This window comes from Vipera ursinii (assembly GCF_947247035.1).
Source record: "Vipera ursinii genome assembly, chromosome: W".
In the NCBI taxonomy this organism is placed as follows: domain Eukaryota; kingdom Metazoa; phylum Chordata; class Lepidosauria; order Squamata; family Viperidae; genus Vipera; species Vipera ursinii.
In genome coordinates this window covers 38,730,834-38,748,377 of record NC_139522.1, presented here as the reverse complement: position 1 = coordinate 38,748,377, position 17,544 = coordinate 38,730,834, and the positions used below count along the sequence as shown (strand labels likewise).

General features: G+C 45.7%; 1 protein-coding gene across 1 annotated transcript in view; it reads right to left on the bottom strand.

The window, feature by feature from the left end:
• Nucleotides 1–17,544, bottom strand: part of LOC310648254 (KAT8 regulatory NSL complex subunit 1-like) — a gene marked incomplete at its 5' end in the record, with an annotated part of 277,663 nt that overhangs the window by 160,277 nt on the left and 99,842 nt on the right. The window contains one exon of the mRNA XM_083376000.1: nt 5,359–5,463. Within this exon, the coding sequence (XP_083232126.1) occupies nt 5,359–5,463 (105 nt within the window). The remainder of the gene's footprint in view (nt 1–5,358; nt 5,464–17,544) is intronic.

Sequence of the window (17,544 nt, the reverse complement as noted above, 5' to 3'; positions counted from 1 at the left end):
TCAAAAGGTAATTGCAAAAGAAGTTGGATGTTCCCCAAGTGCTGTATCAAAGCACATTAATAGAAAGTTATGTGGAAGGGAAAAGTGTGGAAGAAAAAGGTGCACAAGCAGCAGAGATGACCGCAGCCTGGAGAGGATTGTCAGGAAAAGGCCATTCAAAAGTGATGGGGACTTTCACAAGGAGTGGACTGAGGCTGGAGTCAGTGCATCAAGAACCACCACACACAGATGGATCCTGGACATGGGCTTCAAATGTCGTATTTCTCTTGTCAAGCTGCTCCTGAACAACAAACAACGTCAGAAGCGTCTTACCTGGGCTAAAGAAAAACAGACCTGGTCTGTTGCTCAGGTCCAAAGTCCTCTTTTCTGATGAGAGCAACTTTTGCATCTCATTTGGAAACCAAGGACCCAGAGTCTGGAGGAAGAATGGAAAGGCACACACTGCAAGATGTTTGAATTCCAGTGTGAAGTTTCCACAGTCTGTGTTGATTTGGGGAGCCATGTCATCTCCTGGTGTTGGTCCACTGTGCTTCATTAAGTCCAGGGTCAATGCAGTCGTCTACCAGGAGATTTTGGAGCACTTCATGCTTCCTTCCGCAGATGAGCTTTATGGGGATACTGACTTCATTTTCCAGCAGGACTTGGCACCTGCCCACACTGCCAAAAGCACCAAAACCTGGTTCAATGACCGTGGGATTACTGTGCTTGATTGGCCAGCAAACTCGCCTGACCTGAACCCCATAGAGAATCTATGGGGCCTTGCCAAGAGAAAGATGAGAGACATGAGACCGAACAATGCAGAAGAGCTGAAGGCCGCTATTGAAGCATCCTGATCTTCCATAACACCTCAGCAGTGCCACAGGCTGATAGCTTCCATGCCAGGCCGCATTGAGGCAGTAATTGCTGCAAAAGGGGCCCAAACCAAGTACTGAGTACATATACATGCTTATACTTTTCAGAGGTCTGATATTGTTCTATGTACACTCCTTGTTTTATTGATTGCATGTAATATTCTAATTTTCTGAGATTGTGGATTTGAGGTTTTCATGAGCTGTACGCCATAATCATCACAATTATGACAAATCACGGCTTGAACTATCTTGCTTTGCATGTAATGAGTCTATCTCATATATTAGTTTCCCCTTTTAAGTTGCAGTACTCAAATAAATGAACTTTTGCACGATATTCTAATTTTTCGAGTTTCACCTGTATATGAAATATGAAAATACTGGGATGATATATTTAAGTGGAAAATTTGGATATTTAGATGTTAATTACCGAGAAAATTTTGATTGATAAGAATTGTTTGAATATTATGGAGAAATTGAGCTTAAACATTTATGAAAATAAGATATATGGTGAATCAATAAGATGACTTTTACAAAAATAACATAAGTTGATAAGAAAAAATGCTATATATGGATGCTATTATTGTTGGTATAAATATAGAAGAAAATGTTTTTATTTAATCATTTATATATGGAAAATATCAAATATCAAAAATTATATATGTTTAATGCTGAAGGAGAATACTATTGGGAGAAGAGAGGATCAAGGAAATACAGTATATTATCAATTGATATACTAACTATGGAAATATAAAAATTAATTATTATTGTGTCATGGTTCCGACTAATGAAACACTTCAAAGAACCTTCAGGCATTGTTTATTCAAAAAAGTCTATAATTAAAAATACTTCGAATAATTGCTGGAAATGTAAACAAAGGCCAGGTACCTACTACCCTATCTGGTGGGTATGCCCTAAAGTGAAAAAGTTCTGGCTTAAAATACATACATGGTTGGAAAAGATGACTAAAATACAGGTTGAATTTAAACCAGAACTGTTTCTGTTAGGAATATTAGGAGCTAAGTATGAGAAGGAGAATGAGTATCTAATATTGCATGAATGAATGAACCTTTATTGTCAAAGTACAACCATGTATACATTGAGATTGGCTAAGCCAATCTCAGCAGCGACAATAGCATTTGCCCAATACTGGAAAAATGAAAACCTACCAACTAAGGAGGTTTTAATCAACAAAATTTTAGAGTGTGCAGAAATGGACAGATTAACCTTAGAGATTAAAGAGAAAGTGGATTCAATTTATTTTAAAACATGGGATAAATTTTACCAATGGTTAGGAAAACAAACTATCAAGAAATGAATGTGAGATGTTATTTTATATTAGTAAGGAGAATGATATGTATTGACTAATTGATACCATTTATGATTATTGTTTAGCATATATATTATAGCTATTTACTGTTATATTAATTAGCGTTAATTGAACATATGTACCCAGAATATAGTCTGTTTGCTAAAGCTTGAAAATGTTATTGGGTGGCAACACCAATGTTGTTCCCAACCCCGTTCCTACCCCAATCCCGATCCTAACCCCATCCCAAATCCTGATCCTTACCCTGGTTATATTCCCTTCCTAACCTTATAAAATTCAATAAAAACTCTTATTAAAAAAGTCTATACTAATGAGCAGTGCTTTTTTTCTAAAAAAAAAAAAAGGTGCCGGAACTCTCATCTTGTTAATCTTTTATTTATATAATTTTATTTATATATTTATTTATTTCTTAATTGGCTTATACTCTTTGGTTGCGCTGTGCCCTGTTTGCAACTCTGCTACTTACTGAGAGAAAGTTGGTGAAATCGCTTCCCAGGGGCACAAAAGGAGGAAAGATTGCTGAGAAGTGCACTTACCTGTATACTGGCATTGGGAAGATTCTGGATTTCCCTCTCAGCCTTCCTATCCTAGGAAGATCCAGCAGAGATTGACCAAAAAGTTCATCTTGGGTCTGAACTCCCATGCAGTGAAAAGGAGAGGGCTTGTAACTTCTGGTTGTAGTTATCCACGTTTCTGCACACTGAAATAATCGGCCACTTATACAAATACAGAGCCTATCATGCTTTTATATTTATATGGAACAGATACATTACCTGAAAATTTAGGGGAGAAAAAATTGTGTATATATGTATTTTGGTTCTCAATTTAGAAGCATTTGGCATGTCTGCACTGCCAATTGTACTGTCAATTATATACCTATAAATACATCACTCGTGACATAATTTTTGGAATGTGTAAAAAATTTGAACCAGCCCAGAAACTCATTTCCCATTCTTTGTGTATATATAGAAAGTAAACACTGAAATAGATTTGGAAAGAGCAAGGACTTTGATTAAATGGAAATGTTGCTAAGCATAGAACTGTTGAGTTAATTTGCAGCTGTTTCTTCTGTTTTCTTTTTATGTGCTTATGATTTTACATCACATTTTAAAATCAGCTAAATTGAATAGGAATAAGATTGTGACTGAAAGAATACTAATTCTGAAATATAGTAAATATCTTTAACAAGTAACGTTAAATTTAGCTTTAGTGTAATTTGCTTGCTTACTGTAGCTAAAACTGGAAATTATATTTCTAAAGCATTAGTATGGCTCATTGAAAAGAACAAAGATTTAATATTTATGATTCAAAGATATAAATGAGAAATATGTTTTTAAAAACCTTTGTAGCTTGTTCTCATATATACTCTGCCAACGGAATAACTAAAATTATGAAATTTGGAATCTACCAAGCTTCCCTCCCATGGACAGAAGACAATCCATGGGAAATGTGAATCAGTAATCCATAAGCATGATAGGCTCTGTATTTGTATAAGTGGCCGATTATCTCAGTGTGCAGAAACGTGGATAATTACAACCAGAAGTTGCAAGCCCTCTCCTTTTCACTGCATAGGAATTCAGACCCGAGATGAACTTTTTGGTCAATCTCTGCTGGATCTTCCTAGGATAGGAAGGCTGAGAGGGAAATCCAGAATCTTCCCAATGCCAGTATACAGGTAAGAGCACTTCTCAGCAATCTTTCCTCCTTTTGTGCCCCCGGGAAGCGATTTCACCAACTTTTTCTCAGTAAGTAGTAGAGTTGCAAACAGGGCACAGCACAACCAAAGAGTATAAGCCAATTAAGAAAAAGGTATTCAAATATTTCTCTCTCTTCTCCTTTTCTGCTTCGAGTGGTACGCCTGGCTTCGAAGGGAAAGCGGAGGCATCTATTTCTTGCTTCTCCTGATGCGAGAGCGGGGCTGCCTTTCCAAATCGAGGCCCCTCACGGGAGAGGGCGCAGAAAAGGCAAATGATTCCAGGAAAGAACCAGCGTGCTCAGGGTTGCTATAGCAACAGCCTCCTCGCTGGAATTCAGGGCAGGGCCACGCTCTGACAGCGCAGCGATTTGACATTGCTGCGGGCTGGATGCGAAGGTCGAAATTGACATTTAGCCATGCGAGGTTAGGGATTCCTCTTTCCCCCCCCCCCCAGCACTCAGGAATCAGCAGCCACATGTTTCTACAAAGGTGAGGGAACAGAACACAGTGGAAGTGTGCATTGCGTTGAGGGCCAGGCACTCCAGGGTGGCCACTTAGACGCACAGGGTGAGGCGACGGTGGTGCAGGTCCAGCACCGGGTAGGCCACCAGCCTGGCTGACACGGGTGAGCACATGGACTCCACAGAACCCACCTCCCACTCCTTGTCCTCACTTACCTACTTGAGATGGTGTAGTTGGGCAGCAGGGAGGGGTGCAAAGTTCCTGCCAACTCTCCTTCGCTGCAGACAACTTGCCAGTGCAATGTTTGCTAGCCGGGTCTTTTGGCGGGCTCAGCAGCATTTCCTATTGGCTTTCAAAAGCCAATAGGCTTTCAAAAGCCAATAGAGGGAGTAGCACAGCTTGTGCAAAAGCTTTTTGTGTGTGTGTGTGCAAAAAAGTGCCAGAACGCCGTTCTGAGCATTCTATGAGAAAAAAAGCCCTGCTAATGAGAACAAAGCGTCAGCACGGCATGTTGAGATGCCAAAATCTGAATTCCCCTCCCTTCAGCACCTAATATCTGGCACAGTTCCCTCCTCCAATTTGCAGTCCAACCGGGGTAGCATTCTCATCCCCCCAGCTTCATCTAATTCTAAGAGCAAAACAATTTAAAGGAAAAGGCTGCCTGTTATATTGTCAAAGCAAAAACATCCAATGTTTGCAGTGTTGACATATTGACTGTTAATTAACTATTATTGATTGTATTTTTTAAAAAAAATTCATGAACCAAGACAACATGCTGTGCACCAGACACTAAGGTTGTTATTGTAAAAAATCAATAAAACTCTTACCAAAAAAAGAAAGAAAAAACAACAACAGGACAGTCTTTTTCCCCCATACAACTATGAAATACATATATAGAAGTCTAGTCTAGAAACAAGGTAATCAGTAAAACAAAATGCAGAAATATAATGTCAGCAGGGAAGGAGAGGGGTAATGAAAGAAATAGTACTCAAAGGAATGTTCTCTCCACTCTTAATACATACCAGTCTGTCAATTCCAGGCTCTAGCTTGAAGTCGACACTAAGACTATGGGTTGAATCACCTAATACATGGTCAGAAGGAGGCATCTCACCAAGTAATACCAGTCCCTAAATGGGAAAAGGAAAAAGATGGTTTCATTTTGCCAGGCCAAATTCTCCTTCAGACTATACCAAGAATAAAATTTACCATTACATTTCATTCATTGTATTTTGTTTCTTTATACCTATCCTCCCTTTTCTCCTGCAAGATTCTTTGTTAGTTTTTTTCTACTAGTTAGCAAGTTTATCTTCACTGTGCTGCATGATTTAAAATTCTTTCTCTGAAAAAGTCATTAAGAGACCCATTCTAGCATTAATCACATGCAGCTAGAATGTATAGTTATAATATGGAGGACTGGAAAAGGAAAAATAAAATACTCATATTGAAAGTGTTAGAGCAAAAACTTTTCTTTTTTGTTTGCCAGGAGGCTAGGTCTGTAAGAAAGCTGATACTGGCTGAGTACCTCTTTCAGAAGCTGCAAAAAACAGAGAAGTAAGTTGTGTGTTGTTGGGCCTTGGAGCAGGCTGAGTCCTGCAAGTCATTGGGTGGGAAGGAAGCTGGAGGCTTGCAAGCTTCATCTGGCCTGATTTCCCCTTGATCGCTGGGGTGGGAAGGAAGCTGAAGGACTGACTGCAGGGACCCCGAGAAGCGGAACATGGGCTGCCACAGGGGGTGGGGATAGCCTTGTAAGACCTGGGACAGGTGACTTTCCCAGGGCCTCCCCCACCTGAGGCACCCTGTACTCTATTTGATGACCCCTGTGTTCATTTAACAGCTACATCAGGGACAGCAGGGGGTGGTGTCATTAAGCAAGGCCATTTTGCTTAACAGCCATCACAACATGCGTCCATAATGGACAGGCTGCATTACAGTTGTATCTCAAGGACTACCTGTACCAAATCTTTACTTATATCAAGTTTGTGGGCCCCATTAATCGCTTACAGTGTACAGTATGTGTGCATGTGTATGTACACAGAGAAAGAAACAATGTGCTGTAACAACAAATGTTAAGATTATGTACACTAAATACTAATACTACAAAACCTGAATATGAGACATTTTTACATTTCTCAAAGATTGATCTTATAAAACAGGGGTGTCAAACTGCCGGCCCACGGGCCAGATGCATCATAGCAAAACCGCACCCACCCCAGGCAATGGCAAAAAAGTCGCAATACATCATGAAACGTCACGTGACGTTGCGAGTTTGACACCCCTGTTATAACACTACTCAGCATTCTAACAGAGAACAATCAAGCTACATGTTACATGGGAGTTTCTCTTTTGTAAATCTAAAGTAGCTTCAAATTAAAGAAGATTATATACTGTATACATGATAGCTATGGTAAACTGTATTTGATAGACTGCAGGTCTTTAGACAACTTTTGTATCAAGATCAAATACTCCTGTTATCACAGAATACAAAAAAAATGGACAATGGCTTTAAAATGTTTTTTGTCTGTTTATGTTGTGACTCAGGGCCAGCCTGTGGGTCCGGCAGCCGGCTCAGATGTCTCGGATGACTCAGATGAGGGGGAGGAGGAGGGTGTGGAAGACGAACCGGCTGATGATGGCTTGGAGGCTTCGCAGAGCCCCCAGCCGGGGCCCTCTTCTCAGCTGCGTGAGCCCGATAGTGCGGAGGATGATGATCCACAGCTGGCCCTGTTCAAGGACGCCCGACGCAGGAGGCAGTCGAGCAGGACCAAACAGAGAAAGGCTGTGGGACTCCTCGGGAGGAGGCACAGGGAGGCCACGCCCTGATCTCTAAATAAAAGGAGTGTTTGGGGAAGGGCTGGTTGCTGAAAGCAACCCTTCCGTTTGAGGATTCAAGTTCCAGTGTTTTTGTTTCTTGTTCTGTTGTTTGAGTAATAAATCTTGGCAGACGCTTTTCAGCCTCAGACGCTCTCCAGTCTCTACTGTTTGAACAGGGGTTTGCCTTATTGCAAGGCCGGTAGCAGGCTGGTTCAGAACAGTTTGCTTTCAGCCTCCCACCCCTTATTACTACGATGGAGCAGCTACGTGCCGAGAATGCTCAGCTCACCCAGCAACTCACCTTGCTGGCAGCTCAGGTGGCTCAACTGCAAGCTCAGGTACATGCTGCACCCCCACCCAGGAGGAAATGTCAGATAGCAATGCCGGATAAATTTGCTGGCAATCCAGAACTGTTTCCTGCCTTCCTGGGACAATGCCAGCTTTTTATCAGCGTGAGAGCAGCTGATTTCCCCACTGACCGAGATAAGGTGGGATTCGTGTTGAGCCTTCTGTCGGGGGATGCAGCTCGTTGGGGCACGCCTCTGCTGGAACAACCTAGCCCTTTGTTGGATAACTTTGGGGGGTTTTGTGACCATATGCGCCTCATGTACGAGGACCCAATTAAGGCGCAGACTGCCACCTGACGCCTGAAAGCTCTGAGGCAGGGTCAGCGCCCCCTACAGGCCTATATCAGCGATTTCCGGCTGCTTAGCCAGGATTCCGCCTGGAATGAGGCTGCGCTCGTGGATGCCTTCCAGGATGGATTGTCGGAGGAGATGTTGGATGAGCTGGCCCGCGTGGACATTCCCTCAGACCTGAATGGGCTGATCCATCTTTGTCTGCGGATTGATGCCCGGCTGCAGCAGCGAAAGAGTCGCCGTGCCACCCCACAGACCCCTGCCGCCCCTGTTGTGCGTGAGCCCCCAGTCCAGAGGGAGGAGCCAATGGAGCTGGGTGCCGCCAGGTCCCGTCTATCGGTGACGGAAATGGACAGACGACGATCGGGGGGGTTGTGTTTTTACTGTGGGGACCCTGGACATTTGGCTGCTTCTTGCCCGAAGAAGCGTCAGCGGGCATCAGTGACCAAGCCTGCCCCGAGAAAGTCCCCTACTTTGCTGTCGGGAAACGGCCCGAGCCCGATCTAGACGGTGTGATAGATCGGGCGACCCACAACGACCACACAGAGCGACGCCGTTCCGACGGTGCCTGTGAACCTCCACGGCATTTGATTTTGGAGGCACGTCTGATCCTTCCTGGCAAGCCAGAGGGTCCAGTCCATGCCTTAATTGACTCTGGGGCTACCACAAACTTTATGGACTCGGCCTTTGTGGCCAAATGGGCTGTTCCCCAGTGTCCGGTGGATCCGCCCATGCTAGTGGAGACTATCGATGGTCGAGTGCTCCTGTCCGGGCCTATTACGGCCGCCACGCAACCAGTGTGTATGGCCATCAGTTCCCATGTGGAGGCCATCCAGTTCTACATCACTTCGGGTCTGCACTTCCCCGTGGTCTTGGGACTGGCGTGGCTCCGGGCGCATGATCCACAGATCTATTGGTCTCAGAACTTGGTCACCTTCCCAAGTTTGCAGTGCGTGGACCACACCCGCCATATCTGTGCCGGCCAGGTGGAGGGTTCCCCAGGGGTTTCCTTGCCTCCCGAACTGTCCGACTTTGCTGATGTGTTCAGCGAGTCAGAGGCGGATCAATTACCCCCGCACAGGCCCTATGACTGCTCCATTGATCTAGTCCCTGATGCGCCTCTCCCAGTGGGGCGTTTGTACTCCATGTCGGAGCCCGAGTTGGCTGCATTGCGGGATTTCCTGACAAAGAATTTGGCTCGTGGTTTCATCCGGCCCTCGTCCTCGCCAGTGTCTGCGCCCGTGCTCTTCATCAAATGAAGTCGGGCGAGTTACGGCTTTGCTGTGACTACCGGAAACTCAACGCCATCACGGTGCGTAACCGTTACCCGCTGCCCCTCATCCCCGAGCTCTTGGACCGACTCCGGGAGGCTAAGATCTTCACGAAACTGGACCTGCGTGGAGCTTACAACCTCGTCAGGGTTCGGCCGGGTGATGAGTGGAAGACGGCGTTTGGTACTCGCTATGGACATTTCGAGTACACGGTGATGCCGTTTGGCCTGACCAACGCCCCCGCTGTGTTTCAGCATTTTATGAACGACATATTTCGGGATCTGTTGGACCAGTTTGTCGTGATTTATCTGGACGACATCCTGATTTACTCCCCGTCGCGTGAAGCGCATCATCAGCATCTCCGTCAGGTCCTGCAGCGCCTCCGGGAACATCGGCTGTTTGCCAAGTTGGAGAAGTGCCAGTTCTACCAGGTGACCATCGATTTCCTGGGTCACCGCATTTCTCCTGAGGGCATCGCCATGGAGCCGAGTAAAGTTGAGTCGTTGCAGAGTTGGCAACCCCCGCGTCGCGTGAAGGATGTTCAGCGACTTCTTGGATTTGCCAACTACTATCGAACATTCATCCCTGGCTTTGCTGCCTTGACAGCCCCCCTCACCCGGCTCCTGCAGAAGAAGACTCGGTTCCAGTGGAACGCCCCCGAACAACAGGCGTTCCAGGCTTTGAAGGACGCCTTCATGAAGGAGCCCATCTTGAAGCATCCTGACCCGCAACGGCCATTTGTCGTGGAGGCGGACGCCTCCGACATTGCCATTGGGGCCGTGTTACTCCAGGCAATGACGCCCAGCGGTACCCTTTTCCCTTGCGCGTATCACTCTCGGAAATTGAACCCCTCGGAGCGCAACTATACCATCTGGGAGAAGGAGCTGCTGGCCATCAAGGCGGCGTTCGAGGCTTGGAGGCATCATCTGGAGGGGGCGCGGCATCAAATCGAGGTCCGGACGGACCACAAGAATCTGGAAAGCCTGCAGACCGCTCGGAATTTGAACCAACGCCAGATCCGGTGGTCCCTTTTCTTTGCGAGGTTTGACTTCCGGGTGCGGTACATACCAAGCGGGCACAACCAGAGAGCGGATGCTCTGTCCAGGAAGCCCGAATACACCCGAGTGGAAGACAAGCTTCTGCCCAGGACAGTGATTCCCGTCGAGTCTTTTGCTGCGGTGCGGGAGCCGGTGGATATACGGGCTCGGATCCGGGAGGCGCAGCAGCAGGAGGCGTGGGTGGCTCAGCGGAAGGAAGAGGTGGGGCCAGATTCGCCTTGGTCGGTCACGGATGGACTTTTGTATTATCGTGACCGGCTCTATGTTCCGGGAGGGCCACTCAGGGGACTCGTCCTCAGCCAGTGTCATGATAACCCGGCTGCGGGGCATTTTGGCCTGTTCAAGACTCTGAACCTGGTCTCCCGTACCTTCTGGTGGCCCCGAGTCCGACACGACGTCCAGTCTTATGTCACCTCCTGCATCCCATGCAGGCAGGCCAAGTCAGCGACAGGGGCCCCGCCTGGTTTACTGCAGCCTTTGCCAACACCCAAGAGACCCTGGGGGGCTGTGTCCATGGACTTTCTGACGGATCTACCCCCATCCTCCGGCTTCACGACAGTGTTTGTGGTGGTGGACATGCTGACCAAGATGGCGCACTTCATCCCCTGTCGCGGCTTACCGTCAGCTCGCGCCACTGGTCGCATGTTCGTCCAACAGGTGTTTCGGCTGCACGGCCTCCCCGATAGAGTCGTCTCCGATAGGGGGGCCCAGTTTACAGCCCGCTTCTGGCAGGAGTTGATGCGTGCGTTGGACATTAAGGTTTGCCTCTCGTCCGCGCATCATCCTCAAACTGACGGGGGTACCGAGAAGGTCATCGGTATCTTAGAGCAGTATCTGCGCTGCTACGTCAACCTGCAGCAGGACAATTGGTTGGACTATTTGGCCATAGCCGAGTTTGCTTTTAACAACTCGCAGCACACCTCCACGCAGATGACACCGTTCTTGGCCAATGTGGGTTATCACCCCCGGTTTTTCCCCCTTTCTCCCGTGGACTCACCGGAGCCGGCAGCGAACGACTTCATGGCGGAGTTACAGGCGATCCATCGGTTGGTGCGACGGCAGCTGTAGAAGGCCAAGGCCGACTACAAGAGGTTCGCCGATCGGTCGAGAAGGGATACGCCTCCACTATCGGTGGGGGATCGGGTCTGGCTGTCCACCAGGAACCTACCATCCACACGGCCGGCGAGGAAGCTGGACCACCGTTACCTTGGACCGTTCCCAGTCGAGGCTGTCATCAATCCGGTCTCCTATCGTTTAACTCTGCCACGTTCCCTGCGCGTGCACCCCGTCTTCCATCGGTCCTTGTTGGTCCCCGAACAACCGGCTTGTCCACTTCGTCAAGCGGAACCTCCCCCATCAGGACCTCGTGATGGAGGCAGCACCCCCGAGTACGAGGTCGCCAGCATCAGGGATTCCTGTTGGTTGAAAGGTCGCTTCCAGTACCTGATCGAGTGGAAAGGGTACGGGCCGGAGGACTTCACATGGGAAGACGCGACTGCCGTTCATGCCCCTGCGTTGGTGACTGCTTTTCACGAACAATTCCCATCCCGACCGCATCCGGATCGGCAGCCCCGGGGGAAGGGCCCTGCGGTGCGGGATAGTGTTGTGACTCAGGGCCAGCCTGTGGGTCCGGCAGCCGGCTCAGATGTCTCGGATGACTCAGATGAGGGGGAGGAGGAGGGTGTGGAAGACGAACCGGCTGATGATGGCTTGGAGGCTTCGCAGAGCCCCCAGCCGGGGCCCTCTTCTCAGCTGCGTGAGCCCGATAGTGCGGAGGATGATGACCCACAGCTGGCCCTGTTCAAGGACGCCCGACGCAGGAGGCAGTCGAGCAGGACCAAACAGAGAAAGGCTGTGGGACTCCTCGGGAGGAGGCACAGGGAGGCCACGCCCTGATCTCTAAATAAAAGGAGTGTTTGGGGAAGGGCTGGCTGCTGAAAGCAACCCTTCCGTTTGAGGATTCAAGTTCCAGTGTTTTTGTTTCTTGTTCTGTTGTTTGAGTAATAAATCTTGGCAGACGCTTTTCAGCCTCAGACGCTCTCCAGTCTCTACTGTTTGAACAGGGGTTTGCCTTATTGCAAGGCCGGTAGCAGGCTGATTCAGAACAGTTTATTCTTCCTTCCCCTGCTCCAAAAGCCTTCAAGTTACAGAGGACTGTCAAGCACTGGGGAAATCAGGAAATCCAGGAACTTCAAATAAATATAAAGGTTTATTGCAAACTTAAGCTCTCTACAAAAATCTGAAGTACTAATGGGCAAAGCAAATTGGCAGTAGATAAGAATACATGGAAATCAAGGTGGGCTTGAATTAGATCTCTTGCGGGCGTGAAGTGTGATGTGTTTGACCCCTTCCTCAGGCTCAGCCTGATGATCTCCTACATCACCCACCCCTCCACCTTGGGCCCCTTCCTCTTCCATGGGTTCTTTTTTATATATATTTTATTAATTTTCTCATTTTACAATTGAATATTTAAAAAGCACCGTGATGATTGGGTTGATCAATAGTTCAATAGCATACATAAGTCCTTAGTATAAATCTCATGTTACAACATCAAATATTTCCTCTCTTTTTCCATTTTTCTTATTATTATCAACTAAATAAAAACATCTTTGTTACAGTTATCAATAATTTTTAGCTTATTCACATCTTCATTGCGTTTGCACTTAATCCTTGTATACAATCAATGTCCTGTTATTGCTTTTTTCATGCTTTAATTTCCCATCAATATTCAAATTAACATTATTATTTATGATTTCCAAGTATTTTATTTTTAGGTGACCAAAGTTTCCCTTATCTCAACTTCTCCCTTTTCCCCTTTTCATAGCAAAATCTAATATTCTAGCTACACATCTTATCTATTTGATTATAGTATTGCTCCGTTTTTTAAAAGTTACCTATTTTCCACCATGTTAAACCATCTACTTAATAATACAGTATCCCCTCTAATAAGTCAAAACCATTATATGTGTTGTCTGGGTTAACCAATAGTTCAGTAATATACATAAATTTTTAGTTTAAGTCTAATATTAGAACATCAAATACTCCCTCTCTCTTTCCAATAATATCTGTTATCTCATATTGGGCAAACAGAATTCTTATTTTCAACTAAGTAAAAACATCCTTGTTACATTTATCAATACTTTTTAACCTATACATATGTTAATTACATTTGCACTTAATATACTTATATAAGCAATGTCCTATTATTGCTTTCCCCCCAAACTTTAATTTCCCATCAATATTCAAGAAAGTTCGCTGCTGATCCTGGCGCATCTGCTGAGCCCAGAAGAAGCATCCCTCAGCTGGAGTCCTGTCCCTACTCTGCAGAGGGCAGATCCCCATCATCCCCAGCCCAGCATGGTTCTTTTTGTTGCACCGTTGCAGACAAAGGGGGCCTCCAGTGAGGAGGAGGTGGAGGAAGAGGATTTAAGCAAGCTTAACAACTGGAGTGGGGATTCCCCCGTGCTTCGTGGGTACCTCCCAGCACAACAGAAGTGACTAAAACCTGATGTATCCACCCAGCAGATGGGGAGGGGAATAAAAACCAAACACACACACACACAGCCAATCCTCAAAAGAAATGCTAACAACAACGAAAACCTCAGACAGGAGGAAGAGCATGGCCGGGCAGGCAGGCGTCTTGCTCAGCTGTGGCTTGGGGGAGGGGAAAGGGGCAGCTTCAACTCCCCGCCCCCCAAATGCTGCCCTCTCACGAAAGCAGGATGAAAACTCCAAAAAACAACAAGGGAAAAAGGTTAAAACAGAAGAGTGTCTCATGATGACTTGCTTCCCCACTACCTTCTAGCAATTTAAATATGTAAAGACCACAAAAGAAAAAAACTTGGCTTTCTTTCATTGTAATTCAGAAGGTAGGAATGGGAGGATTTGTGTGTGTGTGTGTGTGTGTGTGTGTGTGTGTGTTGTTTCAAAGGAAGGGAAAGAAGGGATGTAGGAGACGCAGCAGGTGAATGGTGATGGTGCATGGCTTCTGGTGTTGGGGGGCATCTTTTTAAAAGAGCAAAACAAGGCAAAAAATAAAAATCCCCCAGTCCACCCACAAGAGCAGGATATGGATGTGAACTTTTTTTTTCTTGTTCAGAAGAGACACTCTTCTGTTTTAACCTTTTCTCCTGGTCATTTTTCGAAGTTTTCATCCTGATTTCGTGAGAGGGCAGCATTTGGGGTGTGTGTGTGAAGCTGCCCCCTTCCCCCCCCCAAGCCACCAGCCGAGAAAGATGCTCACCTGCCTGCACTCTTTCCCCTGTCCAAGGTTTTCTTGTGAGCATTTCTGTTGAGAATTAGCAGGGGAATGGGCTGTTTGGTTTTTATACCACCACCACCCCACCCCGTCTGCTGGGTGGTCGCAGCTAACAACAATAATTAAGCTCACTTGAAGTTCTAGTACAAAGCCTTAGTAAGACCACACTTGGAATACTGCATCCAGTTCTGATTACCACAATACAAAAAAGATGTTGAGACTCTGGAAAGACTGCAGAGAAGAGCAACAAGAATGATTAGGGGGCTGGTGGCTAAAACATACAACAAATGATTACAGAAATTGGGTATGTCTAGTCTAATGAAAAGAAGGACCAGGGGTGACATGATAGCAGTGTTCCAATAGAGGGGGGGGTCAAACTATTTTCCAAAGCACCAAAAGGCAAGACAAGAAACAATGGGTGAAAACTAACCAAGGAAAGAAACAATCTAGAACTGAAAATTCCTCAAGGTGAGAGCAATCAACCAATGGAACAGCTTGCTTTCAGAGGTTGTGACTGCTCCATCACTGGAGGCTTTCAAAAAGAGACTGGACAACCATTTGTCTGAAACGGTATAGGGTGTCCTGCTTGAGCAGGAGGTTGGACTAGAAGACCTCCAAGGTCCCTTCTAACTCTATTATTCTATGTTCTATTATGAGGCAATAGGTTTTGTTTGCTGAACTTGGTTTCCAGCACAAAAACCTCTGGTTTACCCTGAATGTCAACTTGTACCAGGGAATGCAGCACCTGGATCTCTTTAAATCAGGGCAAGTAACTCCTGGATCAATCACATGGGCTGTGGTAGTGGGGAGCTGTAATTAGTTGTAGAGGAGTACAAGTCTGTTTGCCTTATCTAAACCATGCAACAACATCAGAAACTAGAAGATTTACAAGTACATCTCACAGTGGAAACCCACATTATGGTTTGCAAATGTGGTTTATGTTGGCCACTGAGCTATTTAACATCTGTAGCAAGCCAACAGGATAGGAACAAACAGTTTGGCACTGTCCACATTATTTGGACTATAATACATCCCTCAAAACTTGACCAATAGTCAGGAATTATGAAACTTCCTATCTCTCTAATCTAGCTGAGGTAGGTATAGGATTCTATAATTATACTTGGGCTTGGTGGCTCATGATGGTTCATGGAACAGTAGTTTAGTAGGGTCCTGGATGAAATGTTCTGCTTCTGGAGTCAGTTGCGGTGGAGCCTGGGTTAACAGGGGAACTAGCTATGGTGGTGGCCAGTGGAAATCAGAGCTCAATATGAGATCGGCTGGGTGGACAGATGATATGGTAATTGGTGGCCAAATTTGCTGCAGTTTCAGCTGGGATCATTCCCCTTGCTGTGGAAAATCTTTGGAGAGCCAGTTTCAATTGCTGGGCTTTAGTGGCATCATAGATCAGGGTATGGGTGAAGGTGTGGCTGTCGCCATCCCGCAACTCTTGGGGCCTTTAGGGACACTGCACCAGACATAGCCAGATGTAAGAACCTGTTTGTGAAACTGGACCACAAACATCAGTTAGGGTTGCTTGCCTCCCTGTGGTCTAGCGGCATCCTTCACTGGGTTGAGTCTGTTGCTGAGTTGGCAGTGAAATAGACCTAGGCTGATGGTCGTGGAGTATTTCAACCTCCTTTCTCTTGGCCCACAGTCTGAGGTTGCTTGGGGATTTTGTCCACCATGGCAACTATGGACCTCATTCAGCTTCGACACAACAAAGAAATATTAATAAACTAAAAACTATTAATAAAAGGTCACACTTTGGATCTGGTTTTTGTCTTGAGACTGTGGCAACATGATTGGGGGATGTTACTATCAGTCTCTTGCTATTGACAGTTCACTCCCTCTTGGCCCTGCAGTACTCTGTAGCTGCCTTCTGTTGCAGAGAAGAGCCTATTTGATCAGCCTGACCCAAGTGACCGATTGACCCAGTGGAGTTTCAGAGGGAGTTTAGGTTTACAGTGTATTCAGAAAAGTATTCAGACCCCCCTTCACTTTTGTCAATTTTGTTATGCTGCAGCCTGATTCTACAATTGTTGAAATTCATTTTTTCCCTCATTGATCTACACTCGGTACCCCATAATGACAAAGTGAAAACAGAATTTTAGAACTGTCTGTAAATTTATTAAAAAGAAAAAAAATATCACATTGGCATAAGTATTCAGACCCTTTGCAGCAACAGAGCCTTGGTGGAGCCTTAGTGGAGCCGTGGGCTAATGCCTCCTTAAGTAACACCAGCTGCCTGCAATTAGTGCAGGTTCGCATCCCACCAGGCTCAAGGTTAACTCAGCCTTCCATCCTTCTGAGGTAGGTAAAATGAGGACCCAGATTGTTGGGGGCAATAAGCTGACTTTGTAATAATGCCGCTTGGGGTGTGTGTGAAAGCCCTAATAAGCAGGCATATACATAGAATGAAGGCTATTGCTAAGCACATTGGTTTGTGCTTAAATTGTAAGCCGCCCTGAGTCTTCGGAGAAGGGCGGGATATAAATGGGATTTAAAAAAAAAACTTGAAATTGACCTCTGATGCCTCCCATTTCTCTTGATCACTGCTGACATGTTTCTACACCTTCATTAGAGTCCACCTGTGGTAAATTAAATTGATTGGACCGTCAGAAGAGTAAAAAACTCTATCAGAGGGGATGGATCGTGGTTCATTTTTGAAGCATGATAAACAAAGAAAACCCGAAGCATATCTTCTACTGTTAACCTTTTTAATTACAAAGAAACTTATAAAAACACAGAAAAGACTCCTGCCTACATGTCTATCTTCCCAGAGAGCACAAAGAAGAGGAAAGAGAAAGTAACTTTTTTGTTTTGGACATGCGCACACAGTAGAAAACTGGCTGAACATGAGACACTCACCATGGTTACAATGATAAGATAACAAGACAGCTTGCAAAGTACTAAACTTTAACTTGCTTCACTGAGAAAACAGAAAAATGCAGTGACATCCCCTTCTTTTGTCAGTAAAGCAAAACTCAGATAAGACACATTTTCTTACCCAGATACTCGTGCTGGGCTGCAGGAAGTGGCTTGTTCAGCATATCAGCAATCTGATAATGTGTAGGCACATACTGTAATTTTACAAAACCTTGTTTAACTACTTGTCTTATATTTTGATAACGGATGTCAATGTGTCTAGACCTAGAACCTGTAAAATTATTCT